This window comes from Panthera onca, chromosome A3 (genome assembly GCF_046562875.1).
Source record: "Panthera onca isolate mPanOnc1 chromosome A3, mPanOnc1 haplotype 2, whole genome shotgun sequence".
Lineage (NCBI taxonomy): Eukaryota > Metazoa > Chordata > Mammalia > Carnivora > Felidae > Panthera > Panthera onca.
In genome coordinates, this window is record NC_138341.1 from 125,463,551 (window position 1) to 125,481,719 (window position 18,169).

Below are 18,169 nucleotides of genomic sequence, written 5' to 3' on the forward strand. Positions count from 1 at the left end.
TCTCCCTGGCTGCATCCCAGGGACTCCTGCGGGGATGATGGAATCATTTCCCCAATCCAGGATTCTTTATTGCAGCCATTACAGTTAATGCCGACACGTGGGGATGGTGAAGGGTCAGTGATTCACCACTGGCTCCCCTAGCTCCAGACCCCCTCCTACTTTCTTCACAAGTCAGCCGTAGCCCAGAACGAGCAGAGAAAAGGGTGCCAGGCCTATGGCTGCTATGAGGCCACCTCGGGGTCATACCCCCTACATTCAGCAGTTTGTATTTTATAATGACCATCATGTCCAATCCCTCCTTTAGTCCTCAGGTCAACTGTATGATGTGGATGCACTGTTGTGCTGGTAAATGTTTAACCATCGTCTCCAAGGCGTAGATGGGTGGGGAGGAAGGCCCTGCTTTGTAGTGTTTGTTGATTTCCGTGTTGATTTCCAAATACTCTCACCAGGGCCAATTTCAAGCTACCAATGTGGATCAACTTGCTCACAAAACAGAAAATCAATATTTCTCTCTTGTGAGCTGATAGGAACAAGCATAGTACAATCCTACATCAGTCCCATTTTACAGATGAGGAAACTGCTATGCACAGGGAAGGGTGAAAATGTGAATTAATAATAAGTGATAACAAAACCCACTATTATATATCATTATCCGATGATAATGATAGATTACATTTATTGAATAACTACGTTGTGCTAGATACTACAATAAGCCATTTACGTATATTATCTCATGGAATTTGCAAAATAAGCTTGAAGTAAGCTCTATTAAGATTTCCCCTTTACAGACAGAGAAATGAGGCTGAGTGAGGTAATGAAGCCGTTTGTGCCTCAATTTCCTCATTTGTGAAATTAGGGTAGTATTACTCCCAAACTCTCAGGATCATTGTGAGAACACAAATAGATTTCCCATGTTCAGAACTGAGGACAGCGCCTGGCCAAGTTCACCTGGCAAGAGGCAGGATTCAAACCCAGGCCGATCTGATATCAAAACTCACATGTGTCTGGCCTTATAAAGTAGGAGGTCAATAAGAGTCGAAGTGGACAGGCAAGTGAGAGAGGGAAGAGTCAGAGAAAGGAGAGGGAGGGTAGAGGAGGGGAATGGCAAGGAGCTGCATTCAGGATTCTTCCTGCCCAACAGCTGGTTCAAGCTCAGACTTCCAGAGGCAGGACTGGGATTGGCTAGGATGAGCTGGTCACCGTCGTGGTGCTTATGCCAGCCAGCTGTTGAGCTACATGGGGTCAAGGGCCTATAGGCTGGCATAGGAAGGGTTGCCCAAGTGATTCTTGGGTAAAACAGGATCTCAGGGCCCAGGGTTCCATGTGGAATGTTAGCTATGGAAAGGCTGGTCCTTGGGGAGCACAGAAACCAGTGTTTCTCAACGTGGTTGCACATTAGAATCTCTTAGGAGCTTTAAAATAAAACTGATGCTGAGCCCCACCTCAGACCAATTCAACAGCGCTCTCCTGGGGTGGAACACAGGCAAGGGTATTTTTAAAAGCTCCCGCAGTGATTCTAAAGTGCATCCCAGGCTAAGAACAGACGCCCTAAACCAAACCCCTGATTGAACTGATGAGGAAACTGAGTCATTGAGCCTTTGCTCCATGACCCTCCCAAGGTTCTACCATTAGTAAGTGGTAGGGAAGGACTCAAACCCAGGTCTGTTGGAGCCACCAGGTCACCCTCCTGGACTCACTGCACCTGTACTGAGACCGGAACCTGGAAAGAAGAAGTAAGGGTGACACACGCCACCAAGTCAGCAGTGCTCCTCCCAGGCAAAACCAGCATGAGACAGCAGACCCTCCTGCGAGGAGATGACCCTGGGTGGGCTTTGGCACCAGTGAGTCTTGGGTTCAAATCCCACCACTTCCTCACTCTGTGCCCTTGGTCAGATCTTTCTCCCTGTTTGACCTCTTTCCTCACCTTTAATCTAGAGGACGCCCCTCTGCCTCTCAGGGATGCTCCGAGGACTAGAGATAATGGGTTTACCCGGCTGCTAAAGCTGACCATGTAGCAGCGCTCAGTCGTTTATTCCTCTCTCCTCTCTCTGCATGGTCAGAAGGTCTCTGGGGCTGCGTCCTCGGCCTGGAGTAGGAGATGCCTGGGCACCATTATCGGGGGGGGGGGGGGACATGGTCACCCCTCATCTCTGGTTTATCTGGGTGGCTCTGACATGGTTTGTCATGGAGTCAGAATTGGAACCCAGGGCCTGGTTCCCAGGCCAGAATTCTTTCTTTTCTTGTCCCCTCAACTTGACTATCTGTGCTCTGGGACTCCCAGGAGGAGTCCCAGTTAGCTCAGGAAGGAGGTGGTGCTGTATGGAGGGGACTTTAAGGAAGTCATCCCCGCCGACTCCTCAGCTGCATGGCTGTGGGAAAAGTAACCTGACTGGGCCTCAGTTTCCCTTCTGTGAAATGGAGATAACACCTCCTCCTTCCTGCCTCCCTGGGTGAGGGAGGCCCTTTAATGAGATGAAAGAGAAGAAGCACTTTGGAAAAGAACAGAGTCCTCAAACAAGGTGACCAAGTGTCATTATTACGAAGATGTTTGTAATTATTACCATCCTGCCTCTTCGCTACCTCCCTTTGCTGCCCTGCTGGGCCTGGGGAAACCCTCAGCTCACATTTAGCTTCTCAAACATTTATAAAAAATGAGTCCCACCCCCTGCTGCTGGCAGAACGGCGCGGAATGCTTTCTATTAAAAATTAAAAACCACTTGTCGAGTCCCTGGGAACGTTCAGATTACACGGGAAACAAACCCCTTCTCAAACTCTCCCTCCCAGCTCCCTCTTTGATCATCACTTATAACGCGGCTCACTGGGCTGGCCTCCACAGCTTTCGCCCGCCCAGCCAGGGCAGCCTAATGACTTGCTGGAGAATGCAGGAGTGTGGCTGCAGGGGAGGGGGATAGAGGGATAGAGGGGGAGGATGCAGGCCCAGAGACAAGTGACAGAGAGGGTGGCACTGAGAGAAGGGGCTCGAAAATGGGTCAGAGACAGAGAGACAAGGGATTACAGGGGCAGAGATTCAGAGAGACGGGCAGCAAGAAAAGTGGGAAAACAGATACTCCGACATATGGGGAGAAATTAGGACAGAGACAGAGAGATGAGCAGCAGAGAGGCAGAGATACATAGAGACAGGGAGAAAGTGGAACACGGAATGTGACAGAAAGAAGTAGAAATGTAGAGATAAAGTCAGAAAGTAGACTTATATAGAAACAGAGACAGGCAGAGATACATATTAAGCAAGAGGAGAGTGGGAGAGAGTGGGAGGGGGGACAAAAAGAAGAAACAATTCTGGCTCCGTTGGACGAGGCTGCCCTATGTTGCCAACACACTTCTCCAGGGGCTCCAGTGACCTCTGTGACACTGTCCCCTCCCTTTCTCCTCATAGGTCCCAGCCACGGACTCACCCGTGCAGGCAACCCTTGAATATTTGTGGAAGCCTAATCTGTCCCCCTGAGAGAAAGGACTCTCCTCCATTCCAGTGTGAGACCCTTGTGCTCTCTGTCCTTCCCATGTTTAAAGGGGACCCTCTAGTAAGTAGTCTGGTCACCTTGTTTGTTTGGGACAGAAACATTGCAAGTGTCTGCGATAGGATCCCTCTGCCTGTTGCAGAAAGCAAACATTTTTTTTTTTCTTACAGTTCAGTTCCATTCAGTCATCCGACATCTACAGAGCACCCACTGTGTGCCATACCCTTTTGCACGGGGCCTGGCCTAGAGATGGTGCTCGTGTTTGTTGAATAATTTGTTGATGGAAACGACAAAGAAAGGCAGGGATGCCGTCTTCACTGTCCGGGTTCCCTGGGCCATGGGGACGACTCCTGAGGGCCAGGGCCTCTGCTCCTCTCTGCCACCTCTCCCCACCAAAAAATCTCCTGTCCTCTGCCCCCCACCCCCGCCCCCGCCGATCCTGGGTGGTGAGAGCCAGTGCCGTTGCTAGGCAAGGAGATATTGCACGTATAGATCTTCCTGGACTTTAATTAAAAACATCTTTAGAAGTTGTCTCTGCAGAGGCCAGCGATTGATTCCTGGCTTGGGCCCGAGGGCTGCTGAGCCACACTCTCTCTGGCTGCAGACAGGACAATCGGAGGCTCCCAGCTTGCTGCTGCCCTCCCCAAATGAGACCCTTGGGGAACACACTGCCTCCTGCCCTCCTCCTTTCCTCCCTGCCACCGTCCCCCTCCCCCTAGCACAGGATTCAGCAGTCAGAGAGTACGTTCTTCCAATTTTTATCTCCTTCCCCTCATGAGCCTCAGTTTCTTCAGCTTTGAAATGGGCATGTCAGCACTTGACCCGAGAGTGCCCGGGGGAGTGAAAGGAGATCAGGGACGTGAAAGCGCTTTTTGCAAGCCGTCAAGGCCCTGTGCCTGGCTGTTTCCCACACAGGCTGAGGCCAGTGGCTTGGGTTCCGTTTCCGGGTTCTGGGTCCGGTTCTGGCCCCAGCTCTTACTCTGGAAACTCAGGCAAGTTACTTTATCGCTCTCGGCATTTATTTCCTCATTGGTTAAATGAGGACAGTAATACCTGCCCTGCTTATTCCCCAGGATTGTGAGGATAAAGGGAAATAGCTCTGCGAAAGCAGTGTTGGCTGACAGCTGTTATTTAGTAAATGTCCCAAGAAGCGTGGACTGTACTGCAAAACGGCCTCTTTTCCATCTATTAAAGATGCTGCTCACAGAGGAATTGGGATACGTGGAAAAACCAGCCATGGCAGAGCCCCTGCCCATTTCCACAGCCCACTGAGCCCCAGTCCCAGGGCCCAACAATGCCAATCCTCTGCCAAATGAGCCACCCCGGGGCGCCTGGGTGGCTCAGTCGGTTAAGCGTCCGACTTTGGCTCAGGTCACGATCTTTCGGTCCGTGAGTTCGAGCCCCGCGTCGGGGTCTGTGCTGACAGCTCCGAGCCTGGAGCCCGCTTCGGATTCTGTGTCTCCCTCTCTCTCTGCCCCTCCCCTGTTCATGCTCTGTCTCTCCCTGTCTCAAAAATAAATAAACGTTAAAAAAAAAAATTTCAAATGAGCCACCCCGTTCTCTTGCCTTTGCTCGCAGCAGACATCACTAATCGATTGTGGCGTTTTCTCCAGAGTTTGAACGAGGCCTCAGACTCCTTCTCAACACAACCCTACAGTCATTGCCAATCGACCGGAGTTGGCCCCAGAGACGAAACTGATGTGACACCACTTTGAGGTCAGGGGGAGTGTCTTGCTCATCTCTCCATCCCCACATACCTAGCAAAGTTGCCATGTACCCAGTAGGCACTAACACGTGTTTATTGAATTGAAAGCAATTGCTTATTTTTCTACCCCCTTGGGGCTATATATATAAAGTAGGTGCTAATAAATGTTTGCTAAGTTAGGTGACTCATCTCTGCAACCCCGACAGAGCCAAGTATACTGGAGGCCTTGTACATAATGGGTGCTAATAAACATTTGTGGATTTAATTCAATTACTTATCTTTACATCCCCTGCAGTGCCCAGAATAAAGCAGTGGCTAATAGATGTGTGTTGGCTTGAACTTCTCATTTCTGCATCCTCAACAGTGCCAAGCATACTGTCTTATACGTAGTTGGCATTAATAAGTAGGTGCAGTTGGATCGTGCATGAAAGCCCTGCGGAGACTTGCTGTCCCCTGGCCAGGTTGTGACACTCGTGGGTAGGGGTCTGGTGCCCCCAACATGAAGCGATTGTCCAGTGCAAGTCTTTTCTCTCGAAACTCACTCTCTTGTTGGTTTCATCCAGCCTCGACCTTTAAGTTCCTCCTCTCTGCTGATGACTTCCACAGTTGAATCTCTGACCCTGATCGAGCTCCTGACCTCCAGACTCAGAGATCCAACTGTCCCCTTGACGACTCTACTGGCATTTCTGGTAGACGTCTTAATGTTAACATGTCTGAGAGTGGAGTCTTAATTTTGTGCTGTAATCTTGCTCTTTCTGGAGCATTCCCCATCTCAGCATCATCCTTGCCTTGTCTCTCTTTCACCCCCAATATCCAATCCCTCCCAAACCCCGTTGATTCTACCTTCAACAGGCATCCGGAATCCCATTGCTTCTTAAACCCTACACTCGCCTACGAATCAGCCTCACCTCTCTCGCCCGCACGATTGCAGCTGCCTCCGCGCTGATCTCCCTACTTCCAAGTGTGTCCCCGAAAGTCTATTCTCAACATGGTGGCCAACAAGTCGGCCTTTAAAAGTATAAGTTCGGTCACGGCACAACCAAAATCCTTTCAATGGCTACAACGTCCTACATGATCTGGCTTCCGGAACCTCTTCTGATCTCATTGGACACCCTCCCCTCCTCTCTTACTCCTCTCTTCACCCACACTGACCCCTTGCTATTCCTCAAACGTGACAAACACACTATTGCCTCAGGGCCTTTGCACTTGCTGTTTTCGCTGCCTGAACAGTCTCCCTCCAGCTTAGTGATTCTCCAAGTGTGGTTCCTGAGCCAGCAATAGCAGCATCGCCTCGGAATTTTTTAAAAATGCAAACATTTCTAAAAGCCCAGACCTGCTGAATCAAAAACCCTGGGGGGAATAGGGGCATCAGTCTGTATTTTAACAATACACTGTAATGTGGGTGCACAACAAAGTATTAAGCCACTGTTTCACATAGCTCCTTGGTTCCTTCAAATCTCCTCTTTTATTAAAAAAAAAAAAAGGCCACCCTGACTCCTCTTTCTAGAATAGCACTCCCCCAATATAATGCCCAGTTCCCTTAGCTTCACAGCACTTGGACCACAGGGCTGATGCTATAGTGGCTTGTTTATTTCTTTCTTGTCTGTCTCCTTGCTGTATATGTATGTAGGTTTCCTAAGCATCCCCAACGCCTGGCACAGAGTAGGCACTCAGTAAATGTCTGTTGCGTGAACGAACCCCTTCGGTGCTTAGAAGAACACTTTGTGTCCAGAGAGAGGCAGGGACTCGCCCAAGGTCACGTAGGGAGCCAGGCCTCCTGACTGTCGCCGCAGGACCTGCTTCACCGCATTAGGCTCAGCCTGCCTGGCTGCCCCTCCTCAGAAGCGTGGCTCATCGGAGGCCCCCGGCACACTTCCCTTCCTTTTTAAGCTGTGAGCGGTTTAATTTGCGAGTGCCGCCGCCTTTCATGTCCCAAGCTGCGTCCCTGCTCCCTCTGATCTCCGAAGCTGCCCAGATCCTGGTGCCGCCTGTCGGGCCCGCCCTCCTCAGCCCAGATCAGGAGGCTCAGTAATTGTGACTGATTTTCAAAGCTGCCTGCAGTCTCCGCAAGCACCCCGGTGTCAGATTTGCTTCCCCTTCAAAAAGTTGCTCAAATGAAATAAACTAATTTAATTTCTGCTTCCTCCCTCCCCCTCCTGGGTTCCTTGGCTTGTCCGAGTTGAGTCCCCATGCCCGACTCTTCCCTGAGCTGAATGTCAGAGTCAGTAGGCTGGGAGAGGGAGGTGAGGCAGCACAGGGGCGCCTGGGGCTGATACTCATGAACCCGGTAGTGGCGGGTGCGGGGGGGTGGTTCTGCCTCCAACAATCTGGGTGACCTTGAAGGTGCCCTTGCCCTTCTCTCGGCCTTGGTTCCCCCAAGTCTGACACAGAGACACTGCCACTCCAACAGTCTGGGACCCAAGCCCTGACTTCCTCAGTCACTGACTTGCTGTGTGACGGTGGGCACATTTTCTCCTCTCTGAGCCTCAGCGTTCCCATCTGTCCAATGGGGATGCTACCATCAGTCTTGCCATCTCTCAGAGTTGAAGTGGGAGTGAAGTGGTGGATGCCTGGTGGATGCCTCCCTCTGAGTCCCCTGTCCCCACCCGTTCTCCGAACTGTAGTAGAGGGAGCTTTCTAAATGCCCATCGCTCCCTTGCTTAAGTCTTTCCCAGGTTCGGTGCCTCCCTCAAGTCCTTCGGGTATGGTTCTTGCTTCCTTCTCCAGCCTCATCTCTTACCACCTTTCTGGTCTTTTCTGGTCTTTCTGGTCCGTTTGGGATGAAGCGAGACAGGGCCAGAGTCTGAGTCGGTGAGTAGGGGCTGCAGGACCAAGGAAGTCAGGGGCTTGAGCTGCCCCTGACTTGCCGTGTGACCACGGACACATCACTGCCCCTCTGAGCCTCAGTTTCCCCCATTTTCAAAATTGATTTCTAGGTAATCATTGGGCTCTGCAAGTCCACGGGTCTTTGCTACTGACAACTTCCGATTTATCTCTCCACCGAGCCTATATATTGAAGTGCCTTTCGCAAGGTCTCTGCTTGGCTGTCTCATCAGTACTTCCAACTCAGCACGATGGAAACCAACTCCTGATGTCCCTCCGTCCTCCAGACCTATTCCTCCAGCTGCTCCTCCCGTCTCAGTAAATGGAAATCCCATCAGTTTAATCGCCCAGGTCAGAATCTCGGGAATCATCCCCGAATTGTCTCTCTCTCGCACCCTGCATCCCATCCATTAGCAAATGCTTTCAGCTCTACTTTCAAAATACACCTCACAGTCGACCTCTTCTCTATACCCTTACTGGTCCCACCTCGTTCCAAGCCACCATCATTTCCTGCCCAGGTAATTGCAATATCCTTCTCAACGGGCAATCTGCTTCTGTCCCTGCCCCACTGCCAGCCCCACCACCATCTATTTTTCACAGAACAGCACGGGATCCTGTTAAAACTAAGTCAGATTGTATCCGTCCTCTGAACAAGCCTCTCCACTGACTTCCCGGCTCGCTCAGCATAAAAGGCAAAGCCCTGACTATGGTCCACAGGGCTGCACGACCCGATCGCCTCTCCACTTCTCCTCCGGGTCTTTGTAGCTACGGTTCCCTCTGCCTGGAATGCTCTTCCCCCAGGGCCCATCCTTCACAACCTTCAGGCCTCCATTTAATGTCATCTCCTCAGATAAGCCTTCCCAGACCAATGACGTGTGTGTTCACTTGCTTCCCGCCTGTCTTCCTCAGCCAGAAAGTATCCTCCATGATGGGGAGACTTGTCTGCCTTTTCAATGCCATGTTCTCAGTGCCTGGCACATAGTAGGTCCTTGTACATGCTTGTTAAGTGAATGAATGAATGAATGAATGCACTCAAACAGACACATAGCACGTCCTGTGCACGCACAGGCCTTAAAGTGCCGTTTGACCAGCCACATCTGGTCACTGCACACTCACGTGTGAATGCACATGCACACCAGGCATACGTGCGGACCTGCGTGTGTGTGTGTGTGTGTATTTACAGCAGCCTGCACCCACATTCATGGCCTCCTGGAGCTACACTCTGGTGGAGCCTGGCCCGCGGAGGGTAACGTCTGTCTGTGGCTCTTGCCCGTGTCTCTGTAGGGGTGGCTGTGTCTGTGAGTCAGCTCCATGTGTGTGAGGGGCTGTTTCCTGAGTGGGGTCCTATGTGGCTGTGCTGGGGGTGAGGTCATGTCTGGTTGTGTGGCTGGGCCTCGTTTCAGCTGTGTTCGGCTCTGGCGGTTTCCAGGTACAGGTGTGCCTGCGGGCAGGTGCACCCGCGCCTGTGTAGGGGCCGTGGCCAAGGGCCGTTCGAGGTCTGCGTGGGGCTGAGCTCCGGGGAAGGGCCGTGTGCAGGTCAGCCGAACTTGTAAGTGGGGCTGGGCCCGTGTGCGTGACTGCACGTGGGGCGTGTCCGTGTCCCAGGGTGTCGCTGCGTCCATACGTAGGGCTGTGTCCGTGTGGGGTCTGTGTCCGTGAATGTGCCCGAGGTCATGTGTGTGCCTTTGTTCAGGGGCGCAGCTGTGACCGGGTCATAACTATGCCTGAGCCCCTGCGGGCACCTGGGCTCATGCCCGTACCCCCTGCCTGCCTGGAGCAGCGGTTCCTGTCTCTCCTGCCCCTCTAGGGTGTCAGCCAGTCCCCACAGCAGGCTCCCACTCAGAGCCCCGTAGCTCCCCTTCCCCCACGCCCTGGCTCAGCCCCGCGCCTCTGGAGCCCGCCGCCCACCTGTGGGTGAGAGCTCAGCCACGCTGCCAATGTAGGGGCCGTGCAGGAAGCGGGGCTCGCTGTCGTTGATGTCCTGGACCTTGATGATGAACTCCGACTCAGGCTCCAGCAGGCGGTCAGTGGCGCGATCCCGGGCCTGAGCCCGCAGCGTGTAGAACGTTTTCTGCTCCCGGTCCAGGCGCTCCATGGCATGGATGTCTCCCGTCAGCTCATCAATCAGGAAGATGGTCCCAGCGCCCTCGCCTGAGATGGTATACTTGATGGCCCCGTCACCCTCGTCCGAGTCCGAGTGGATCTGGGGAGGCAGCGGGGGGCGGGGGGGGGGGCGGCAGGTCAGTGGGTCTGGGAGGGGGGGGCCTCGGCGCTCGCGTTTCGAACAAGCTTCCAAATGGCTGTCTCTGACCTCATCCCGAGTTCTAGGTCCAACCCCCGCCAGACTCTGAGCCTGGCATGTGGTGGGGACAGGGAGCAGAGAAAGGGAGGGGGGAGGAAAGGGAATGCACACTGAAGGGGCACCTCCTCCGTGCCAGGAGCTGTGCTAAGCAATTCACGTACTTCTTTAAAAAACAAAAAACAAAAAACGACCTGCTAGAGTAGGTTTTCTATCCTTATTTTACAGCTGGTTTTCTTTTTCCTTTTCCTCCTCAGGACTAGAGTAGTGGGATGGTCTGCTCAAGGTCAGACAGCTAGAGGAACTGATCTGGCCTCCGGCTTGGGCTTTCTCACTCCGTCGTCAAGCCTTCTGGGAGCAGCCCTCGGGGAGGAGGAGGCAGTGCGACGTGGCCCTGGCTAGAGCATCATCCCCCTGGGTGTCCCCGCACAAGTCACTGCACCTCTCTGGGCCTCCCCGGTCACCTCCTCTGTAACACGTGGATCACACGGACACCTCCCTCCTCGAGGTGCTGGGGGACTTGCCTGGCACCACGGGGCACGTGATATTTACCAGCCAACACGGCGGGGGCACTGCCCTGGCATCGCAGCAGGGCCCTTGCTGGGCCAGGCAGGACCCTGTGGCTACGGGATCAGGGAGAGGTCCAAGATGCTGAGGCAACTGGGGCCAAGGGAGAGGAGAGAGATTATTTACCTTTCCACTATCTTAACGACCGGCTCAACTGTACTGGTGTGTACCAGCTGAAAATCAGCCCTGCCAGAGACATAATAAGTGTCCAATAAATGGTAGCTATCGTTATTATTATATTATTTACTAAATGTTAGCTATATATAACTGGGATTTAATCCAGGCACTGTGAGGCTCCAAAGCCCAGGCTGTTTTCACTGAACTCAGATTTCTTAGGCAAGGGACCAGGAGGAAGGCTATTCTCCGAAACGGAAACACCTAGGTCCTGATCCTGCAATGCCCTAATTTCTGAGGCAGCTCTAAGCACAGGGAAAATCATCCAATGAAGCTGGTGACCTTGGGGGGGTCCCTGCCCCGCTCTAAGCTTCCACAGAGATTGAATGCGAATGACAGAATCCTTAAGGCCCCTTTCGGGCCAGGATGCCATGTACCTCAGCCCACTCAGCAGGATAACAGGTGCCAATGAAGTCGTCACGGAGAGGGACGAAAGCCCACCCCTTGCCACGCGGGAGGAACCCGGGTATAAATTCTGCTGGTGGAACTCTGTGTCTGAAAGGTGGATTATAGAAGTGCCATTTGGAAGATTGAATGGCCCATAAACATTTTCATATTTCATTAGCCGATTAATGGGCATCTCTCTCTTTTTGGCGAGTCTGCTGATTCTCAGCAGAAATTGCGGGGAGTAAATGGAGGCGTCTGGTGGAACCTTTCCGGGTCCCCGTCCTGTTATAGATTGCCCCAATTAATGCCCGTTCTGGGCTCCACTGAGAAGCCTTCTTCCTGTCCAGTTACTGTTAATAGATTTCTCATAAGTGGCTGGATTGTAAAAACCTCATAACTCAGTTTAATGCCCCCAATAAAATTATCTCAGGACGTCAGCCCTGAATCATCGGCAGTGCTGGGGATGAGGAGACCCGTCTCTCCTGTTTGCTGTTTATGTCTTCCCTCCACCTTTGCCCAGGGGAGATGGGGAGAGGAGAGGGTCAGCTCGTTCCGTCTGCGAGTGCCTCCACGCACTTTCCAATCAGACGTGTTGTCTGCTTGTTGTGTCAGTGAACGTTTCTGAGCCGTGTGGTGGAACAGACAGCCTGGGGGGTGATTCTTAACAGCTATAATCTAAGTAGTTTTCAGCTCTGCCCTAGGAAATGTATTATTCTCCCCATTTCTCAGATGAGAACACTAAAGCACAGAGAGGGGAAGTCATTCACTGTGTCACACAGCTAAGTTCGGGAAGCCGATCTCCTGATCCCATCACTCACCCACGCTGGGATCGTGGGCTTGTTCATTTTTCCTCTCTGAGTCCGTTCGCCCACCTGAAAAACTAGATCAAACCCTTCTGGCACAGGTGCAGTGAGGTTTAAAGGAGAGCACTTCATAATGACCCGAACCCTCTGTAGATCATCGCCGCCTTCCCTTTCTGTCCCCTGGCTCTCTATCCTGTCCCTGCAGACCTTACTTGCTTACATGTGAACTCAGACTCCGGGCAGGGATCACTCACGAGTGACGGGTGGGGAGGAGGGAGCGGAACCCAGTGGTGATGTCACCGATGTTCTTCTGTGAAGAACGACCTGGGGCTTACGCGGTGGCCCAGTGGCTACCCTCCGGGGACTGCAGAGTCAGACCGGGCTGAGCGACGTGGGCCAGAACCAAGAGCTCAGAGCTGCGGGTTTGGGCCTGGCTGGGGCTGCCTGCCCAGCCTGCCTGGGTCCCAGCTCCGGAGTCAGAAAGTGCACCTGGGTCTCTATCCCAGAAGGACACTTCTCAAGACTCTCGGTTGTGAGTGGAGGCTGGGGGACAGTGCTCTTATGGACAGAGCACCTACTATGTGCCAGATGTGCTGTGGGGCCTCTGTAGAAATCTAATTCCGCGATGGAATTAGATGGACATCAATGTATCCCCCTTTCCCAGGTGAGGAGACTGAGCTGGGCCTACATCTGTTTGACTCCAAAGTGCAGTTTGTCCGTCTGTGGCCCCTGCGAATCTGTCAGTCTGGCTGGAGGAGGGGGCTTGGACACACACACCGTTTGCCTCGTCCCGGCCCCAGTCACAGGCGGCCTCTTCTACCTGAGCCTCTCTTCCATCATTTGGGAGAGGACTGCACGTCACAGATCAGGAGAGGTGACGGGCTTTGGCTTCAGGACCAGCCACCGGAGTAGCCTCTCCACTGCCCTGCTGCGTGGCCCTGAGCCAGAAGCTGCCCTTCTCCTAGCCTCAGTTTTCTCATCTGTAAAGGACACGCTGTTGCTCCCCTGTGCTCCAAAGATCCATGAGACAATGTGTGGAAGCTTCTGGCACATGGTAGGTGTTTGATGCAAATTAGTCTCCTTTTCCCACCCCGGTCTCAGGAGGGAGTAAGGGTCACCCTTCGTCCCGGTCTCCTGACACAAGACCACAGGCTGAAATCCTGACCTGACGGAGAGACAGGGGCATCATCTAGTACCTTCTAGTACCGTCGTCTGCTTTCAATGTTCGTTTTTGAGAGAGAGAGAGAGAGAGAGAGAGAGAGAGAGAGAGAGAATGAGTGGGGGAGGGGCAGAGAGAGAGGGGACAGAGGATCCGAAGCGGGCTCTGTGCTGACGGCAGCGAGCCCAACGCGGCGCTTGAACTCTCGAGCCGCGAGATCATGACCTGAGCCGAAGTCAGATGCTCAACCGACGGAGCCACCCAGGCGCCCCTACCTTCTTGTCTTTTAAACCTAGCTTGTTTTCTCCTTCAGGCAACCCTCTGAGGTGCCCCCCACCCCCACTTCGTCCTGCGCACGCTCCCCCCCCCCCCCCCCCCCCCCCCCCCCCCGCTCCACACTCCGCCAAACACCTCAGTGTCGCACATCTGTCTCCCCAGCTGTCCTGAGCCTCAGGGGTGTGGACTAACTTTGATTCATGGCCGCTGAACTCCCCATGCCTGGGCCTGCAGAGAAAGTACGGGGGAAGTGAGATAACGAGTGTGTGCGTGTGCATGTGTGCAAGAGTATATGCACGTGTGAGTGTGAGACGTGAGCGCCTTGAGGACCAAGCATGTGGCTGTTCGTTTCCATCTACCCAGGACCCAGCACACAGCCTGGCACCAAAACGTATTGAATAAATGAACACGAAACATACAGCTGCCAGTAAGCCTCCCCAGCTGCCTTCTGGGATTTCTGGAGGATCCGATCACTGTTAAAGCCCAGGTGGAGAAGAGCCACCAGACACACGTCTAGACCCTTTACCGTAGCCTCACTGATGTCTCATTATGATCTTGTGAATCAGAGGTTTTTCTCTCCCTACTGCACAGATTGGCAAGCCGAGGCTCAGAGAGGGCCTATATTCTACCTAAAGTCACACAGCTAACAAGAGGCAACCCTGAGGCCTCACTCTGCATCCTGGGTTCTTTCCTCCACGGCCTCCTCCTCGAGTGTGGACTGGCCCAGAGGAAATTCCCCCTCCTCAAGCCCCAGCCCTTGATCATAAACAATGTGGAAAACACAAGAGTGATGGCTTCTCATCCCGGGGGGAACTGAAAAATGGGATTTATGAGGCCATTAATTACTTCCTCCTAATTAAATCAAAATTAAATGCAAGCAGAGGTACGTTTTCCTTATTAAAGACAATTAAACGGACAGCGCAGCTACGCAAATAAAACGAGTCCAGGATTTAAACGGAAAGCAAATCAAATAAAAAGCCTCCCCCCCCCAGAATGAGGGGGTCTGTTCACGCCTGTGCTTCTCGTAAACCAGGAGTTCATCAATTTTCTTTAAATATTAGCAACTTAATTAAATCTGCTCTCCTCCCCACTTTAATCCTGCTGTATATCTAAAATAGATCTCACCGCCCACAGGAGTTGGTCATAAGTGCTGACCCCATAATTCTATCTTTTTTTAAAAAAAAAAATTAAAAAATCCTACAAAATCCACATCCAGCTGACAGAAGACCCGGGGGAAATTACAGTTCGGAAAAGGGATTAGTCAAAGTACCCAGATTGTATGGAAATCTGGGAGGTTGATTTGAGGGTGGGTGCTGCGGGAAGGTTCCTGGAAGAGGTGGGCCGGGCTGCTGAGGCGGCAGGACCACGGAGGGAGTCGCCGGTGCGGGGCCGGGGCCTGGGTGGCGACCACTACCCGCTACGGGGGCCCCGGCGGTTCCTGCGGGTGCCGGGTGCCGACAGGAGTCTGGCGGTGAGTGATGAAGAAGGCGCTTGTAAAATAGGTTACCGTTGGGCGCCCGGGGTTACTCGGCGGATGGTGCTGTTGCTAAGCTACCTTTGGAATTCGACAAGGACGGATGCTCCCAGCGGCTCCCTGGGGCGGGGGACCGGGAAGCAGTGAATTCACGGAAACGAGAAGTCCTTGCTTCCCAAAGAGCCAGAGAGTGTGGTATGAGTGTGTGTGTGTGTGTGTGTGTGTGTGTGTATGCGTGTGTGCACATACGACCGCCCACACGAAGGTGGGGCTCGGCTGGAAAGGAGACAGGTGGTTTTTAAAAGTCCAAGCTCATGTTCTTCATATTCCTATTGAATACAGAATATTCAGAGACCATCTGCCCCCTGCCCACCCCCCTCACCCCTCCCGCACCGCTTCGTGGTGAGAAAGCAGGACATCGGGTTGCCAAGAAGGCTTTCGGGGTTTGGGGCAGAGGTTTGTAGCGTCTGTGTAGCTGGGAGGCTCGAGGTGGTGGGAATACCAGGCGAGACCTCTAATAATAAAAGCTAATACGGAGCACATGCCAGGTGCAGGTACGAGCTATGCTAGGTCCTTGACATAAGCTAACTCGGGGAACCCTCACCGCAACCCTTTGAGGAGGGGATAGTAACAGCCTGTCTCAGCAGATAAGGAACCCAGGGTTCAGAGAGGTTAAATAACGTGCCCAAGATCAGAGAGACAGTAAGGGGCAGAGCTGAGATCCGAGCCCGGCTGCCTGGCTCCAGGCGGCCCCCTTGAGCCACACGCTGTATGCTGCTTTTCCGAAGAAAGCGTGCTCTGGGCAAATGTTTGCAAAGGGGTGGAAACTTCTCTCTCCTCCCCGCACAGAGGTGGGTTCTGGGAATAAGAGAGGGGGGCTCGGGGTGAACATGCCAGAGGGGAGGATAACACCGTCGTCGTGACAGCAGTGGGGATGTTGGGAGAGGCTGCCTCAAGGAGAAGAAGGACACCGGGGCGGGGCACGGTGCTTGGCTCACAGCCAAGGGCAGTTACACTGCACTGGGCCCGCAGCTGGTGTCGGGATATCGGGTCCCTTGGGTTGGTTTGGTCACCACGTTGCTAGGTGACCTTGGTGTGATGTTCTCTGCCTCAGGCCTCAGTTTCCCAGCCTTATAATGAAGGGACTTAGTAAGGCGACAGACTGTGTTTTCTGGAGACAGAGGTAGGGTTCCACGCGTGCTAATGGCTCGCCTGGCCGGATGCAGTGCAAAGTGCTGAATCAGGGGCGGGTTTCCTTCATCCTTGCAGGACCTGGGTGGCTGGGGAGGCCTCAGAGCCCCAGTGGCCAGGCAGACAACAGAGCCCAGGTACCCGAGATCATCAAGCTGACGTTTAGGCAGATGTGTCCGAGCCCTTCTCCGTCTCTCTGGGGTTTTCCTGGACCCAAGTCCATCTCCCAGGCCTGGATGTCTGGGAGGGGTTTGGAGAATGTCTGGGAGAGTGTTTCAGAGGAGAATGAGGAGGAGACAACAACGAACATGTGGCAGGCTGAACACCGAATAGGCTGTTTTCTTCCTTAATCCTTTCAACAACGCTAGGACGCGGGCTCTTGTAGCCGCCCTCTTACAGATGAAGACACAGGTTCAGAGGGGTGAGGCAACTCGGTCAAAGTAATATGGTTCACGGGTTGGCAAAACCAGGCCCGAAACTCAGGTGCGTCTGGCCCCCGAGCCTGCCTTCTTAGCTTTCCTCACCATCAGCTACGGCCCAGACGGTACTGGTTCCTTCTTCCCCACCCCCCTGACTCCATTCTGCCAGCCCCGCCATCTCACTGCCCTGGCTGGGAGTCAGGAGTCCTCGGCTCTGCCACTAGTTGGCTAGGTGACCTTGAGGCCACGTCTGGAGGGAAAGTAGCCAAGGACCAGGGATTACTGTGTCTAGACCCAAAGAAAATCTAGGTTTCTTGCAAGACAAACCTAGAGATTTACATCAAGGCTTTCCTCCGCTCCCTGATCCCTGAGCCTCCAAAATGAGCACGTTGGTCAGTCTCCCAATTCTCAGACTCGTTAAGCACACAGGCAACTCCAGAGTTGGTCTCTTCCCCGTGTCTGCTGACCAAAACTTCCTGGAAGGCTGACCGGCCTCAGCAGAAACCAGAGAACTGTACCCTAGAAGCAGCTTCTGCCTCCATATCTCAACTGCTGACAAGCCTCTGAATAAGCCAGCCTCCTTCAGGCCTCCAAGTCTTTGCAGAGGCTATGCCCTCTTCTTCATCAGCCTGATGAACTCCTACTCATACACCAAAACCCAGCTCAGGTGTTTTTCTCCTCCATGAAGCCAGCCAACAGATACCGTTTGTTGACCGTCTGCTCAGTGCAAGGTGCTACCCTGTAACCAGAGCATTTCTGCTACTCTGGGGAGCCTCCAAATGGCAGAGGCTCCAGCATCACACCCATGAGGGGCTAGGGATTGGAAGGCCTGAACAAAAGTCCTTCCCAGCTTCATACACTCTGAAGGCACAGATCTTTAGGCACATTCATGAGCATTTAGGCAGGGAGTTTGAGAAAGTCACTTTCATTCATTCTTCATTCATTCATTCATTCATTAATTCAATGAACAGTTTGTCTAATTGGAAAAATAAACAAACAAACACATGCCTAATTAAGTGCTATGAAGGAAAGCTATGGAGACCTTGGAGGGCACATGAGAGGGAGGGATGGCCACACACAGGGGATCTGTCCACGCCTGGTGTGGTCAGGATGGCTTCTTTGGGGACGTGGCATTTGAGTGGAGACCTGAGTATCAATATAGTGTAATCAGCAGAAAGAGCAGGACCGACCTGTTACCGGGGAGGAAATAACCCAGGCAAAGAGGCGGGGGCAGGACTGGGCGGGGCACTGTAAGGGCCAGCGGGAGAGCCCTGGGACTGAAACTCAGAGGAGTGTGGCAGATGGGGCTGCAGGGGGAGCCAGATCTCTGTGGGCAACGGGACGAAATTTGGACTTGACCCCAAGCGCGTGGGAAGCTATTGAAGAATTTTAAGCAGAGTGGAGAGAATATGTGTG

General features: G+C 53.1%; 1 protein-coding gene across 3 annotated transcripts in view; it reads right to left on the reverse strand.

Annotated features, from left to right (window-relative positions):
- Window positions 1-18,169, reverse strand: part of CDH22 (cadherin 22) — a 122,256-nt gene that overhangs the window by 48,746 nt on the left and 55,341 nt on the right. For all 3 annotated transcript variants that reach the window (XM_060619634.3, XM_060619638.3, XM_060619644.3), the window contains exon 3: window positions 9,913-10,207. In XM_060619634.3, the coding sequence (XP_060475617.1) occupies window positions 9,913-10,207 (295 nt within the window). The remainder of the gene's footprint in view (window positions 1-9,912; window positions 10,208-18,169) is intronic.